At 38.9% G+C, this 18113-nt stretch overlaps 1 protein-coding gene across 4 annotated transcripts in view; it reads left to right on the forward strand.

The window, feature by feature from the left end:
- The window catches only part of neto1l (neuropilin (NRP) and tolloid (TLL)-like 1, like), a 404377-nt gene that overhangs the window by 305199 nt on the left and 81065 nt on the right, over positions 1-18113 (forward strand). For all 4 annotated transcript variants that reach the window (XM_051929265.1, XM_051929266.1, XM_051929267.1 and 1 more), the window contains exon 7: positions 7995-8223. In XM_051929265.1, coding sequence (XP_051785225.1) covers positions 7995-8223 — 229 coding nt within the window. The remainder of the gene's footprint in view (positions 1-7994; positions 8224-18113) is intronic.

The raw sequence follows: 18113 nt of genomic DNA on the forward strand, positions 1-18113 counted from the left end.
CATTCTGCAAAATGAGAAACTCATTAAAAAGAGTTTTTTGGAGGTTTTATTGGCAAGTATTATTGCCCCACAAAGTTTAATTCACACTTCTACGTTTACTGCATTTTTTTTAGCATCTGCGTAATGCACATACTGTAATCTGTCAGCCATCAACAACAACAACATTTATTTCTATAGCACGTTTTCATACACATGATGAAGCTCAAAGTGCTTTACAAGATGAAGAAAGAAAAAATGAAAGAAAAAAATATAAAAATTTGGCAATGCTAATTAACAAAGAATAAAGTAAGTCCGATGGCCAGGGAGGAAAGAAAAAAAACTCTAGAGGGCTGGATAAAAAAAAACAAAATCTGCAGGGGTTCCAAGGCCATGAGACCACCCAGCTCTCACTGGGCATTCTACCCAACATAAATGACCTCAATCAGTCCTCATAGTTTTCAAGCTTCATGTGGAAGAGTTAGATGATGATGGTTATGTGAACCTCAGGCCTTCGATCCATCAATGTAGGGACTGCATGGTGCTTTGATTGAGAGGTGGTGGCGCAGATCGCCACCACAGAAAAATGGAAAAAGAACAGCAGAGAAAGTAGGGGTTAGTACTGATTGTGGAGCCATGATAAAAATGATAATTAAATGCATATACAGAATATCAGTGTTACACTAAAATGAAGTTTTACGAAAGCCATGTTAAAGTAATGTTTTTTTAGTAGTTTTTTTAAAGTGCTCCACCGTATTTGCCTGGCGAATTTCTATTGGTAAGCTATTACAGATTTTAGGTGGATAACAGTAGAAGGCCACCTCAACACTTCTTTTAAGTTTAGCTCTTGGAATTCTAACCAGACACTCATTTGAAGATCTAAGGTTATGATTTGGAATGTAAGGTGAAAGGCATTCTGAAATATAGCATGGAGCAGATTATTTAAGGCTTTGTAAACCATAAGCAGTATTTTAAAGTCAATTCTAAATGGCATGGGAAACCAATGTAATGACATCAAAACTGGAGAGATGTGCTCAGATTTTCTTTTCCTAGTTAAGATTCTGGCAGCTGCATTCTGCACTCATTGCAATCGATTGATGTCTTTTTTGGGTGGTCTTGAGAGGAGTGCGTTACAGTAATCTAGTCAACTAAAAACAAAAGCGTGAACTAATTTTTCAGTATCTTGCAAAGTTATAAGAAATGTCTCAAAAGGGCTTTAACATGCCCTGTTTTTGACAGCTCCCCAGACCTGATTCCCTAAGAAGGCAACACGTTAAATATGAATTTCCCATTGGGATTAATAAAGTATCTATCTATCTATCTATCTATCTATCTATCTATCTATCTATCTATCTATCTATCTATCTATCTATCTATCTATCTATCTAAGACAAAACTCCCAAAAAAATTTGTAGGAAAAAAAATGGAAGAAATCTTGGAAAAGGTAATTCCAAAGAGTGAGGGGACCCTCGTACAATGGCTGTCAGAAAAATGGGGTAAATACAACTCACAAAGTAAAACACAAGTAATCTTCTTCATTGAATTAGATGGCCAGTCTATTATGGCCACCTCAGGAATACAATCAGCAGTACAAACGTTTTTGTTCCTGCACAGCACTCCTCCCCAAGTGCAGGCGCATAGCAACCTGACAACTCTCAAGATAAAATGCAAGAATGGATTATACCAGTCACAAAATACAGAACGATCAGATATGAGGATACATATTTGTTAAAATACATTAAAAACAGTAGAAACGAATTAAGATAAATTAAAAACAATGATATCAGTGCATCAGCTTAATTGTAGAACCACAGCCAGATTGTAGAAAAGGAGTCAGAGAAGCCAGACACAGGCAGAGTCCTGGAGACCTCAACCAACAAGCCGCCTCCACCCTCCTGGCCATTCTACAGCTGAGTAAGTGCTTGACTCTCTGCTCTGTTCATTGATAGATGCAAGTTGTTTTTGAAAGAACACTTTGGAGCACAATGTATTAAAAATCACCAATCATATCAATTCTATTCAAAACAGAAGATATCAGACCAAGCAGACATTTTGTATTTATGTAGCAAAAGTTACGAACTGGGAACTGCACAAGTGCGATATCAAGGCACTTAATTCTGAGATGGGCAAATGATTAATCCGGCAATGTGACTATGCATTTGCACTTGTTTATTAAAGAACTTCAGCGAGAAAGTATTATATTTCTGAAAAAAGATGTATTTGGTTTCTAGAGCAAAAAACTAAGATGCCAAACATGTGGAGGTAGATGTTACATTTACCGGGAAGGAGGCAAAGATATTACTCAGCATATCAACACCAGGGGCCTCATGCATAACGCAGTGCGTAGAATTCACTCTAAAACAGACAAAAGCAGAAATGTGCGTACGCACAAAAAAATCCAGATGCATAAATCTGTACGTACGCCAACTTCAACATTGTTCAGCTACATAAATCCCGGTCTGCGTGAAATGTAATGCTTGTGCACACGTCTGTCGCCCCTTCCAGACTCCTCCCAGAATTATGCCTCTTTGAATATGAAAATCAATATAAATAGCCCTTATGTTTTGCGTTCTGTGAAAAGACAATGGCAGAAGCACAGGGGAAAAAGAAGAATTTCAGAGAATACCAAGTTGAGGCAAAGAATAACATACTATTTGTTGGTTTAAGCAGTGATATAAACAACAAAAGGAAGTTGATCGAGTAACAGAGTGACAGAGAAACTCGAAAGTTCAAGTTCAGAAAGTCGCAAAGTGCCCAAAATAAATAAGAAGTGGTCAGATATCAAAGTCTCTGTGAAAAGATGAGTCGTAGCCCACCATCTGAGTATCATATGGAAGTGTATTAAGGTACGGAGAAAGGAAAAACAAAATAGGGACACAGTTGAAAAAAATGTCAATATTTCAACTTTAATCTTGAAATTTCCACTTTAATCACGTAGTTAATTTTGTCATTAAAGTAGAATGTCATAAACTTCATCTTAAAATTGTTTAATTTACTAGTTTCTCAGATCCCATCGTAACTAGCGTAGCACGTTAAATGCTTCTTTCTATGAGTTCTTTTATGTGCTCTAATCACTATGTGCTTCTTAAACGGGGTTTCTCTTCCGTCGACAGTTCACAGAATACATTACATTCATGATATTACAGCTCTCTGAACAATTTAAATATTAAGATGTATACTTGATATAATGATGATAATAGGAATTAAAGCATGTATTAAACATGGGGGACACGGTGGTGCAGTATTAGCGATAAGCTTGCTCCCTGTCCAGAGTTTGTTCCTGCCTCCCGCAAGATGCTTGCTGCACCGTGTGCGACCTTTGATGAAATAATTTATTGCAGCAGTACTGTCTCTCTCAAATGTACTAACCCCCAATTCCTGTCCTTCCTCTTCTTTCTCCAAGTAACCAGCCACACAATCAGTTCTGTAATAGATGCCAAGCTATTGTAAGTACATGTTTAATTATTCCATCCATCTATCCATCCAGTGTCGCGCCAGCCCCAGCAAGAATACAGCGCGAGGCAGGAACAATCCCTGAACAGGACGCCAGCTCGGTTGCTGCTGCTGTCCACCGTGTCCTTACATGTTTAATTATTAACAAAATACATTATTTTAATGAAGTTTAAAACTTATCTGTATAATGTAATAAACATGCTTTACTGTATTTCATCAATGATATCAAGAGCTCCAAGAAAATGGTGCTTGGAAATCTAAATCGACTTAGAAGCCAGTTGTCATCACATGTAAATACGCGCTTTATAAAGTGACTCAGGCTGTGCAATATTATAACTGTAGTGCAAGATTACAGTGAGGTGATTGAACCTATAAGTACAAACAGTTCTACCAGGAGCAATTGATGGACTGATTGAGTGCGTTTAGAGCACTTAGGATGAAACTTTCTAAACCGTGAGGTCCCTACAGGAAAGGCTCTGAAGCATTTGCCGTACGGTGTGGAAGAAATTCAAATAGACTGTGTGCACGGCTGAGACAGCATGTGCTAGATGCTGTATCCTGCACAGCTGTGATTCCACACTCAGATGCAGTGGGATAAAAACTCTGAGTGGTTCACTTACAGTGACAATACTAAAGCAGCTATTGTATTTGGAATAGTTTGGCCATTCTGTGCACCATTATATGGTTATGGGTTGATTACAATGAGATGCTTTAAACTAATAAACAACATGCTGTTAATTTCAGGGTATTTGATAAAGATGCTTCAGGGATATGAATCTAAAAAATAAAGGGAAACCACACACGAACAGTAGAACTGCTTTGATGGTGGGTGCCGCCAGTTTGCAAAACCGAGAGGAGAACTTGCGTACACCAAGGATTGTGCTGGCATGAGAATGTGTGTGGTTTTACGCCAAGTTTAGCTTTTATACATCACAATGTGAGTGTGGAAACGGGCGTACTCAACATTTTTTTGCGCACGCACCATTTATACCGTTTATACGCCCCAGAAAACATGAAGATGGTGAAAAGAGTAAGTATGCCAAGTAGACCATTACTTGAAGCAGACACAATTTATGCAAGCGCGGGAACAGTCACATGCCATTCAGCAGCATAAATAAAATACTATCTGAGTGGCTGTGTAGGGTTTTGTAATTTAAGTGAGTTATCATATGTGCAAACAGTGGCTGCCAAAGTGGTTGCAGATAGCACTGTAATATAGCAATATGTCCCCAATTAGTGCATAGGATGTTTTTTAATGTACCTTATTATATAGGGGCTTTGAAGGCTGTATTTGATTAGATTAGACTGGATAAACTTTATTAGTCCGATAGGGAAATTCAGAATTTTTCTTTAGAGTTGTCATATGCATGAGCAGTGTAAAACTGTTTATAGACAGCAGTGTAAAACCACAATATCCCAGGTCCACATTACCCAATAACTCCCCTTCTTCTCCATCCCGTATTCTTTCAGGGACAATCTAGTTACCTTAATATCTGATGTCTGATGCATCTTTAGGATTGCTATCACCATTATTTTCATCATAAATGGCAAAGTTTAACATGTTAGGGGGCTCAACAAAATGTGCAGTGCAGTAAATGAGTCTGGTGATTTTTTTTCCCCAGAGCTCTTTAGTTAAAACTAAAACATAGAGCATGTACAGTAAATGATTCCAGATAGGACAAAACATATTCCGTCTTATGTCAATGGCAAACATTTTGCTTGAAGCGAGTTCTACAAATTGTTTTGATTTTTACTGATCACTAATTAAGACTTAATCCAAAGGAAATTGAAGCAATAATGGATAAGAACTTGCAGTGGTTGGTGGGTTTGGGATGGATGGTTAGTGGAAGTGAGAATGGTAAGAATGTATGGTATCATATTTTTTTGGTAGCTGCAGTGTTATGTGGTCAGCACCTACAGCACTTTCTAAGACTATTCCAGGATTTACAGTAAAAATAAGTGTGGTACAATGCCAACACATACTATGTGAACTGAAGCGGTTAAACACCAGTACTTGCATGCATGATAAACCTGACTCCTTATACAGAGCACCCTGGTTAGTCATACTCAGAACTGTACTTTGTCTGTGGGGGTTCACCGTGTTTATCATACTTTTATGTAGGAGTGTGCGATACACAAGGTGGTCCGGTATGTGCCACACAAAGTTTTTCTTCAGGTATGGATTTCATAAAAAATGTTCTTCCAGTGGGCGGCACGGTGGCACAGTGGGTAGCGCTGCTGTCTTACAGTTAGGAGACCCGGGTTCACTTCCTGGGTCCTCCCTGCGTGAAGTTTGCATCTTCTCCCCGTGTCTGCGTGTGTTTCGTCTGGGTGCTCCGGTTTACTCCCACAGTCCAAAGACATGCAGGTTAAGTGAATTGGCAATCCTAAACTGTCCCTAGTGTGTGCTTGGTGTGTGTGTGCGCCCTGCGGTGGGCTGGTGCCCTGCCCAGGGTTTGTTTCCTGCCTTGCACCCTGTGTTAGCTGGGATTGGCTCCAGCAGACCCCCGTGACCCTGTAGTTAGGATATAGCAGGTTGGATAATGGATGGATGGATGTTCTTCCAGTACACAAAATATGTAAATCTGTACATGCAAAAGGAAATAGTAAACATGATTTTCTGTGGTTGTATAAATATCTTTGCATGTGGAGGCTTTCTATGTGAAAAAATAAATGAAACACTTTAAACATCAATCTTTCTTGTGTAAGGTTTATGGTTTGACAAACACAGACACACGCTGCGGCTGCCCAGGATGTGTGTGTGCTCATTGCATTAGGGAGGACACTTTCATGAGTTGTCACATACATTATCACGCATCCCTTATCATTTTCTACTTCTCATAAAGAAGAAAATATTTAAAAAAAAGTAAATTAAAAAAACCAAGCATATAAGCTAAGCAAGCACATGATGGCAAACACATCTTATGTATTCTGGTGACCTTTAAAATGTCTAACACAAGCACTGCTATTTAACCACAGAACAATGCAGCAACAATAAATATGCCACAAATTCCTTACAAAAAAAGTGACAAACAATTACATAATGTAAATGTTGTTTATTTTTAGTGGCTAGTTTAAGTGATAATGCTTTACCATTTTGTAATAAACATGTAAGATTAATTTAAATAAGAACTTAGCAACATTAAATATGCTAAAGAAAATCCCCAGAAACTTTTGTTTCTAATTGAGCAGTAATTTCATAAACTACTAACCTTCATCTTTAGCCTGGTATGGAGCAAACTAAGACATGATGTTTAGTTACCTCGATGATCAAACATGAATTTCCCTAGTCCTTTATGGTGGAACCCAAACTGGCTTAGATTAGCCCAGCATCCTGATTTGAATGAGCGCTTACTTGCTAAGTGCACTTTGTGGAATAACCCCCAGGTCTGTTTGAATTTTTGTCTGCCTCCTCAGTATTTGTCATGATCTGCCTTTTACTATTAATTTCATTTAAGTAAATATATGAAACATTGTTTTGGGGGTATTAGAAGCCAACAAACCCAGTGGCTAAGTGTATTTTTTGCTTCCACATGTTTTTAACGATGTTCGTCTGCTGCACCGTCTTGTGTTTCTTATGGTTGCTACCATTTTTGTGATCTTTCTGTTTACAGTTGCCATGCTGTTGCTATGTAAGGTCAGTTAAAAGTGTGTAGCAGGTGACATCACCAGGTCAAAGGAATAAAGATCAGTGTCATACACTTCCTGGCTGTCCACGTTTGTGGATACGACCTACAACCCTCACGTGATTTTCTTAGAGATTACGAATTGACTTCTGTTTATAGACTTTTTTGTTTTTTCACTGCATCTTTTGGCTTACGTCTTGGCCCTGTTTTCTAAGCACTACATCGCTTAAGTACGATTACCATTTCTCATTTCGAGCTTGTCTCTTCATTCCTAGTTTTTCGGGTATTCACCTTTGTTCGTTTATATTACCAAGTCCTGCTTTCATTACCATTTCAGAGTGCTGTCATTCAGTGCATTCATTTTTCAGTATTAGCTACGTCTCCAGTATTGATCAGCATCATCATTTTCAGTTTACTTTTCCTGTTAAGGTTTGCTGTGGTAATATACTGAGCTCTCTCTGCTTTTACCAATTTTGTCCAGGTCTTCAAAGGGATTTCTCAGATGTTCCCAGGCCAGTCAAGACATACAATCCACCCTGAATATCCTGGGTCTGCCCTTGGGTCTTCACCCATAGGGCTGTGTTAACTGTACTTTAAGTTTAAATTGCAGGTTTTAGTAATCAGCTATAGCATGGTGGGAATAGAAAGTATTTAGTAAGAGTGACCTCTTCGTAGCTCTTAACCATCTTGGGTCGCAGCATACTGCTATGTTAGGCTTACCCTGAATTTCTAATTATCCCTGCCAATAATTATAATGAATCTTTGAATGATTTAAATAATAAATGCTCTGTTTGTTAATTCACTCTCAATTTTTTTGCACTGAATGAATAAATCACACGTCTTTGTTGAAACTCCTGTACTATGAGTCATCCAAAGCAGATGCATCTTTTACACTCTAACAAGGAATGGCTTTTTTTTTTGTTGTTGTCTATTTCACAGATTTATTTGAGATTCCTGGACTATGAGATGCAGAACTCAAATGAATGCAAAAGGAACTTTGTTGCTGTGTATGATGGGAGCAGTTCTGTCGAAGATCTGAAAGCCAAGTTCTGCAGCACTGTGGCTAATGATGTGATGCTGCTTACGGGGCTGGGGGTTATCCGCATGTGGGCTGATGAAGGCAGCCGTAACAGCAGATTCCAGATGCTCTTCACATCCTTCCAAGAGCGTAAGGGATACATTCACTCTTTCTGATGAAACTTTTATTTCTTTGCAGCTCTTTCAGAGAACAATATCTTAATAGAATACATTTTAATTATTATGTTGGCCTTGTTTCCTAATTTATTACAGAATAGGAGGATCAGTTTTGTTTTATACATTAGACATTGCCAAAAAGCAAAAATACCTTCCATTTTTTATTGATTTTAGATTATCAGCACAATACAACAGTTATAGTTCAGTACACAAAATGCACTTGTATGTTAAGTCTTCCTACCAGCCGTCATATTCAGAATTCCCTTCCCCAGTAAAACAGACAAGAGTAAGAATGGCAGGTAGTACAGTAAAAGTTCAAATGGGCTGGAAGAAGCTGCTACAGTGTGATTTGTTAAAAGGGGCTTTAATGTTGGACAGTCCCAAAACATATTCCCAAGAAAGGCCAAGCTGCATGTCATGGTTCACAGGCTCCAATCTGTGATATGTTTTAGATTTAGTTTTAATGTGAAGAGAGGTGCATCCACTGAACAACTTTCAGCGTGTTTTGCAGATACTGATGAAGAATGAATGTTGTGAATTATCAAATTATTCTCCTTATGTAAGATATTGATAGAAATGTCTCATTTCCAGCTTTGCTGAAGGTGGCCTAATAGCAGAGGCGTAGCTAAGGTTTTCAGTGCCCGGGGACAACTGAAGATTTTGCGCCCCCTCCTGTTTGCCAAAATGCAATGGGGAACATCAATTCAGCGCCCCCTGGATGATGTGCCCGGGGACAGATGTCCCCCCTTGCCCACTCCTAGCTACGCCACTGCCTAACAGTAAGCACTGTAACAATATTTGATAAAGTCTGGAGATGCGGCCAATATTCCTCTTAATAGTAAACATATTTTCAAGTGTAAGGATTGTTGGCAAATTAGGGAACCTTCAATATTAAACCAGAAAACAAACTGGCTCTGCAGATATGCACAATGTTTTTCTCAGTTATTTCAAATGCAAGCTTCCTTGATTTTAGGAAAATTGGAAGAATCTGGAACAATTTTCAAATGCGAGCCTCTGGCACTAACATCTCATCATTCCCATCACACCTGAATACAACCCCGCCAAATGAAATGGATGGATATTTGGGACAAGGCTCGATCTTGGTGATGTGTAATCCCAGTCTCATTTATTTCCACAGCTGATGCTGCTATGTCAGAGTGTCCCAGCGTTTTCTATGCTCCACACTCCTACAAAATGTTTGATTTATGTTCACATCCCCTACAAAAGTAATGTCATATTTGAAGATGAAGAATTCAAATCTCAAATTTTTGAACCACAAATTCAACCAAATACAGCACTGCGGGAGAACTAATTGAACTCAAAAAAAAAAAAAGCTTTCAACTAGGTGCAAAAAAATTAAATATAAATCGAGCAATTCACCATTATAAATCTCAGTATATGTGTCTCCCCGTAGAGCTTAGACGAAGCATCAAGTGACTGGAGGAAATGAGACATGATCAGCAGTCTAAGGGTTTGGGGGACTGGAAACCCCTGTAAAGCAACTGGTGTTAGCATGCCGCTGAACAAAGAAGCACAGGTGATAAGCTTTGTACCCCCGATAACACCTGCGTTTTAAAAACAGACAAGCCATGCAGTTAAAATTGGTGTGCTACTATTAGGACCACCAACAAGAGAGATGTGCTGAGTGTAAGGAGCAGGTGTTGCATTCAATTCAGTCCCCCTTGTCCCCCCTGTGAAAAATGTCAATCAAACCTTGAAACCAGTGAAGTTTCACGATCAGGGCTTGCACCAAAATCAATACTTCTCTAAGGATCATTGTAAGGTCCAAATTCCATTCTCTTAAAAAAATGTATTCGCCATTTATGAATACTCTGCCCACAGCAAGGAACCCATGAAAATGAGTATTTCTGAGGCTCATTCACATGTGACAATTGTGTGCGCAATGCTTGATTCTATTTATATTACAGAACAGGAGTACAAACTAATAAATAACTTACAGATGATGGTACACTGCAAGAGACACCACAATAAAGTTGGACAGCGCTCCTCACTCAATTTTAGCAAATCACAACACAGCTTTCCTCTTTGTCACACCCCGGAGATGCCAGATTAAGGACCCGTGTACTATGTCCTGACACTGTTCTCACAGCATCCTGCCAAATATGGTGGAGCTGAATGTTTGGGGCGGGGCTGGATGTTGGAGACACACAATGCCAGTCTCAGTTATTTCCATAGTTGATGCTGCTACACTGACACTGTCCTCATGACATGTTGTTCGTATTTCACTTCACATTATTGTTCATATTTCATTTCACATTATCCTGGGGCTCTAAAACAGATCATGAAATAGTTGGAGAAGCTCAAAAAAACTGTATATGTAAAGTTAAATGTGATAAGGTGCTATTTAATGAAGAGTAATGCCTTTTAAGGATTTGTTTTAGTCACCAATGTTATTATTAAGCTAATGATGTCAATTTACTGTTACGATGAATAGTACAGGTCATATGAACCACTGAGGGTTCAGCCAGATACCTTACCAACAAGCCAGCCACCATGTACAGCACCATCATGTCTGTCAAAGCTACTTTTCCTCAAAAAAAATGAATCATGAGTTGAGCCAGGCCACTGAGATGCAATATTTCCCAATCTCATCTTGGATGCCTTGTGCATTAATGGAATGTAACTGCTTACGGTGAGCAAAAGCAGGTTCATTCTTGCTAGGAGCCCTTATTTCAATATGAGTGCAATAAAGTGCTCTGATTATGTTTGGAGAAATACACAATGCTGCAAACTATCTTTGTATATTGGTAAAAACATGTAATGTTTTATGAATGTACATCCACACAATATGAAAACTGGATGTAGTGCCTCACTGGTCAGTTAATGGCTTACAGCATTGCAAGCATGATAGAGTGAAGCTTGCCTGAGATATTGTTTACCTGTCGGCCACAGATAGTAAATATAAACTGACAAAAAAGAAAAAAAAATCAGTGCAAATATGAAGCATTGGCACACTTAAAAGGGAACTAAAATACAGTCTGAAGAGCAGTGACATCTGCTGAACATCAAGAAAATTAATGAAGGCACTTAAGTGACGAAGAATGACAAAGTTAAGACACTGAACCACATAGCCAAACAAGAAGTAATCCTGAGTGATCATAAGTAATAAAATGCAATATAACTTCATGAGGAACTGAAAGATACAACTATTTAGAAAATGTCAGACGTATCAACAGCTCCTTCTCTTTAACTTGATTTTTATTTGCATTTTATTTTAGGAATGTGGGTCCACATGTTTCACTAGTACATGATAAAGCACAATACAAATAAAGTTCTATCTATCTATCTATCTATCTATCTATCTATCTATCTATCTATCTATCTATCTATCTATCTATCTATCTATCTATCTATCTATCTATCTATCTATCTATCTATCTATCTATTGTCAAGGTCAGCCCTGACACAGACAGACATAGGACACAGTTTCAAAGCACACTATCTATCTATTGTGAAATTAATCAGCCTCGGACACACAGAAAGGTTTGGGGCAGCCACCCATATGATATACAGTACCTGGCTGCAATGGTTTAAATACGCATTGAAATGCACAGGTCGAGTTCTCAAGTTGAACTGATTCATTGAGTTAAAATGACATCTTTATAGACCAGGTCCTGGAAATGATGTCATCTTGGATGCCGGGACCAGAAGTGATGTTTTATGATGGTGCTGGAACCGGAAGTGACTTCTTTCGGGGCACCGGAAACATAAGTGATGTGTTTCATGGCACCAGAACCGGAAGTGATGTCTTTCAGGGTGCCGGAACTGGAAGTGATGTCTTTGCAGAGAAGTCAGGCAGGTTTTCCCATATCTGGTCTGCAGAGGAAATAAAGGAAAGTTTAGCGCAACCTGTGGAATTGATGTGGAATTACCTTCTTTCGGTCCACTCAGCTTCCTCCTATTCGCATGTGTGTGTGACACTATCTATCTATCTATCTATCTATCTATCTATCTATCTATCTATCTATCTATCTATCTATCTATCTATCTATCTATCTATCTATCTATCTATCTATCTAAATTACACAACTAGTTGGAGGGTATGACAAACTTGGTGATTACAATTGCTGATCTCAGATAAGTCCTGGCCACCTGAGGCACTTGCCCCTCTCAGGACCATTTAGAATTTAATGTAAAATGCTGACCATTAAAATGTGCAGTGTTTCACATGAAAGAAGGAGAAATAATACAAAAGTAAAGCACTGTTTGTAATGCATTACATTTTATAATGAGTGACTATGTAACACGTTTACTTTTTTTTGTAATTAATGAGTAATGTGATGATGTTACTTTTAAAAGTAACATTTCTCAACACTGGTCTCTAGGTATGTCATACTATATTAAAGATAGAGATTAAAGAGCAGACAGTTTATTTATCAAAAATTTATATTAACATTATGTACTACAGGTTCACATATACCCAACCTCCTCTTCAAAAAAATTATCCTTTATTAAAGTACAAAAGCTTCCAACATTATAACTTGAGCACAAAGGCTTCCAAAATACCAAACAGTTTTCAAAATACTGTAGGTAGGTCAGGGAAACAGCCCTTAATTACATATTGTAAATAACAAAGTTCAGAGGGTCAATATAGCCATAGTATCCAGGATTTAAACTTCTGTCAATGAATATTCACAACCTTGTTCATCAGGCTGACACATTTCAGGACTCTATTCCTTCATCAGGGCCACCACACTACATGAATGGACATCATGGAACACACTGTGACTGCCCCCAAATCGCTCAGAGGTCATGCGAATGATGACTCACTGGAATAGTCATGTAATGTGACACTAGTCAGGTGAGCAGCCTGACCAGATACAGGACATTGTCTGTCATTGATACAAGTCAAGAAGGCAGGTCTGATCCCAGTCCAGTGGTGAGATATCCCCCTATCTATCAAATACTAACATGCCGCCTATAACCTCCCGTCTGGAGACTGCTGTTCTGGACCTGTGGTGATGTGTGCAGCTGCGGCTCTTCAGATAGGTCATCTCCTTCATTTAGAAGGCATTTTATGATTTCCCCAGTTTAAATTTTTTTTTGCTTAAAATTGTAGCTTAAAATTTAATCCATTATTCTCTAGCAGTATATGTTTTTTTTTTCAGATGAATTTAATATCTGCAAACATATGTTACTACATCAATTGGCAATGGATCATAGATTTGTTGTATTTATGCACAGTGTGTAGTGTCTCTCTGATTTTTAACACTGTGAGAGTTACATATTGCTATGAATATGGCCACAAAAGGCCACTTGTATAAGCTGGGATAAGCTCCAGCATGCTGTAACTCTGAATATGAAGTTGCAAGTTATTTAAAATGGATGGAGTAATGATCAAGTTCACATTGCAGTATTTATATTTTTTCTGCCTTTCAGAAGCTTAGGGACAAAAAAAAAACTCTCAATTCATACCAGTGAAAAATTTCCTAACATAAGTTTAAATGAGATAGCAGTTTGTGCAAATCTTGTGAGTCATCATTCTAGCATATTATTGCCTTTGGCAGTATCTCTGGTAATTTGGTTTCTGTAAAGTGAATGCTGCTGAAAGCATTTTCTGTAATGTTGTGGGTGTATGGTGGTGCGGAATCTTAAATGTTAGGAAATAATAACTAATTAATATACATAGCGTATTAGAGCCGGCACGTCATAGTTCAGTAACTCATTATATATGTACCTATTATGGCAAGATTTGCTTTCTGTGAGCTGCATTCCTAAGGAAATTTGATCAAATTAGCAAGAGAAAGATGAAAATATTTCATTCAAATATACAGTAAATGGTGTTTGTTTTCTTCTTCCCATTTGTGATCATCCACCCACTTTATTGCTATCATTTCACGAAATGCATTAAAAATGCATAATGGAAAATCTCTCTGTAAGAAAATATGAATAAACAGGGACCTGAGGGAAATTATGAACCCTGCTATTTGAAAAGACGCTTTTTCAGGGCACCTACAGTATATCAGACCCTGGACACACTGGAAGCTGATGAGGTAAACAGAATGATGTATGAAGTTGTGAAGAATCCCCTCCATCTCTTCCAGGTGGCGCTCTCTTTTAGCCAAAGGCTCATTCCACATCTGGGAGTCTTTTCTACCCTCTGCTATCTAGCAATTCAATGCTTCTATCTGATGTCCTCATTAAGCTTATTTTATTTATTTACTTATCAATTGATTGATGGATTGATTGATTGGATGGATTATCTGTCCTTGTTTTTAATGTTTCTGCTACGATATGCATCTCAACTTCCCCATGGGATTAATAAAATTAATCTTCAACTTCCCCACGGGATTAACTCTTTTAGGGTGCATGTCGACTTTTGTCAACAGGAGGGGTGGAGGGTGGTAATCAACTGTCAACAATGACAAAACCCACCATTACGTTTTAGTTTGACTCTCTTTGCTAGAAGGAAAGTTAGCTTGGTGGGTCTGACCGAGATTCCCTGTGCTCGCGTGAGTAGTGAAGAGCAAACAACAGCAAAAATGGTACGGTCATCTGACGAGACATCAATGCGAAAATACTCAGTGGATGACATTTTGCATATTGTCACTGAACTGGACTCTGACATGTTGGACTCCGATTTTGATGCAAATGATCTGGAGATCGAGATCAAAAACAAAAGTGAGGTAGCCGCCTCAGCTGATCGGTCCCCAGCTGATCGTGATGTTGAACACGTTCGTGTAGCTGATGCACCTATGGCAACGTTCGCCTGGGTGGAATGTCACTTACAATGATAAGAGGTACAAACCAGATTGCACTGCACTGCGACCGTGGCTGCCATTGCCGCCAAAGCTGCCTGCGGCGCTAAGACAGCATGGCAGCCAGCCTGCCGCTCATCCCTGCCAGCTGTCACACTGTCTATGAGTGGCTTGAGGTACAAGAGACAGCAAACTGGTCACCACAGCACACAGCAACAGACATTTGATGTTGATTTACATGTGAAACTATTGCTCTGTGTGCTTTTCAGAAAACTGCATTTTTTTTGGAAAAAATATCCAGCCCTCAAAAGAGTTAATAAAGTTAATCTAATCTAAACTAATCTGATCTAAATGCAGGCCACAAGGTAATAGTTTTATTTCTTGAGGCCACCAGAATGCAGCACTAGCTGACGGTTGTACTTCTAAAAAGCTGTCATGGACATCTGCCTCTTTAAATAAGACACAGGATTTGGTCTTGTGATGTGTGGATGAAGCCCTGTGAGAAGGTTTTGAGGCTTCCTCATTATTATGCAGGAAAAAGAAGGGAACATTCGAAGCTTTGATAACAGTAACATCTGGAGGTTTACAAAAATTCTAACCGCCATGAGCTTGACACATCTAGAAGTGGGAAACCCGTGTATAAGCCCTCGTTGGTTGCAAAGTTTCAATCCGAACAGGTGAACTGTTACTCCAATAACGCTCCGTTTTTTCATTTTGATCTTATGATATTTGTGTTTTTATTAAAAATGCTGCAATAAATGTACATATTTGTTTGGGCAATAATTTTCTACAATAAAACAATGTTTAAATGTGTTTCCCTAAATATATACACCATCATGAATTTCGTAGCATAGTGTAGCGAAGGTTTCTGGGTGTTTACATTGCTCTTTTAGGTAGCTTAGAACGACTGCTCACTGTTGAAGTTCCTATGTGATTGTAGCAGGCATTGGAGCTGCCTATTTGCATGATGGGATGACAGCTCAGGAGACTCATCTCCAGGCTGATGTAACTTGTTAGCGCTGTAACAATAATGATGAAAACAACAAGAATCCATAGACTTTCGCAGCCAGCAAGTACCAATGTGATGCTACGATACTTTGTAAGTCACTACTAATTCATAATTATCTGACAACTCTTTCACGTCAGGGAATTTTTGAGGCAATGTGAAAAGTTAATATTTTTCTATCAATGTTTGGAGAAGCAATGCACTAAGGGGCAAAGAGAATCCTAACAGGGTTTATAGGGTGTGCCTGTAGGCTAGAGCAGAGTTTGTTAAGTGTTTTTTTTATCGCAACCCAACTTCCCTTTCTTAGTGTCTTTGAGAACCATTCCATAATGATCATTACCGATCGACTTACTAGAGCAATGTCGATTGTCAATTTCGAACGTAACGCAACACACTTCGCAAACCATACGCAACCCACTGTCATTAAATACAATGGTAAATCGCAACCCTTCACGACCCAACAGCAGGAACCTGCGACCCATTTTGCTTTGTGACTCATATTTTAAGAAACTCTTGGCTAGAGTACAATTTTATGTTTTAAATTCCAGTACACAGGAATAGTATAATTTATTGTTGGATAATAAGTTCCACATTTCTGGACTCCATATTAACAGTCAATATATTCTCTTTATAAAATACAAGCGGTAATTTCAAATCCCCTTTTATTGCATGTGGGACAGGGCAAAACCTCAAAGTAGTCAGAGTACTCCTGGTGCTTTAGTAATGTTCGAAGCTCATCGAAGTTCGAAGTTACATGGTAATGAAGCTTCACTACAAAATTCAATACATTGTTTCGACACAGTGTGCTTCATTAAAGCAATACAAGCTCTGAAGCCTTAGTGTCAGCTTTCCTATCTCTCAGCTTTACCTGAATCAAATGCTCCCAGAAAACACCCCAGAACTTAGAACTTTAGTGCGTCTTTTAAAACAACAATGTCAAATTTAGATCCTGGAAGGCCACAGTTGTTTCCTTAAGAGGCATTAGCTCTCTGGAAATGTGTTCTTTTATATTGCGACGTTTTAATTAACCTGAACTATAAATTATTATAAATTAAAAAGGTATTATCCCACCCAGCATGCAAAATGATGGTTACAAGCTTACACGACAAGTTAGGATAATTCTAGCTCATTATTGACGGTTTCACGCGGTATTACAGATGGGAAGCTTATGACAGACATATCAAGCCGTGGGAATCTTGATCTGTGCAGTCCGTCATCTTTCGTTGCCATGCTGAAAGGATTTTAGCCGGACAGAAGACCTAATCTTCTGTTCAGCCTCGGACGGAAGACATACTCTTCCGCCTGGAAGCTTCAAAGTATTGGTCGTTGGTCCATCCTTTTATTTTGGTTGTTCCATGTGCAGGGTGCGTTTCTCTGGTTCCAAACAAGGGCAGGAAGGATTCCAGCCCCACCTTCAAAAAATATAGAAATAGCACAATGCCTACATACAGTTCTTATACTCCCAACAAGGTAAAAAGATGGTGTACTGACAGAAGACAGAAATATACTAGTCTGTCTTTAGACTGACTATTCAATTGTCCAGTTGTCTGTGGCTATCTAGTCCTGTGCTTGGCTCGGCAATTCTAAATGCTGATGCTGTGCCCTGTGTACCATATTTGGTCTGCCTGTATGAATGAGTCCATAACAGTGGGCACAGAGAACAGTGACATTAAACTTAAATAACAACACATAGTATAACAACAGTGGCAGCAGGTTTTCATTCCAACCACTTTTTTAATTAGTAACTAGTGTAACAGATGGCATTGCATTGGCTCAAGTCCCATAAAGGGTGTAACAGGGACCCTTACCTGGCCGGGAGGTCAGTGCAATGGAAGGACCGGGATCTACTTTCTCCCCTGTCATGTTAGATGGCAGCAGCCCTGGGATTGGATACCAAGCCAGATATCCGCAGGGCATGCTGGGAATTGGAGTCCCAAAATTCAGCCCTATTGGGTCTCATGGGTGCCGTCAGGGGTGCTGCAGTAATGTACAATCTCTATTTTATGGGACTCCTGCCTGACTTGGAAGTGTTTTCAATGAAACATGTCCTAGCACCAGAAGTACTCCTGGGTCAGAAATAAAAGGAGTCACTCCACCTGACCCAGGCAAGTTGGAGTTGGGAGTGGAGGATGGATGTAA

Source organism: Erpetoichthys calabaricus, chromosome 6 (assembly GCF_900747795.2).
Source record: "Erpetoichthys calabaricus chromosome 6, fErpCal1.3, whole genome shotgun sequence".
In the NCBI taxonomy this organism is placed as follows: Eukaryota; Metazoa; Chordata; class Cladistia; order Polypteriformes; family Polypteridae; genus Erpetoichthys; species Erpetoichthys calabaricus.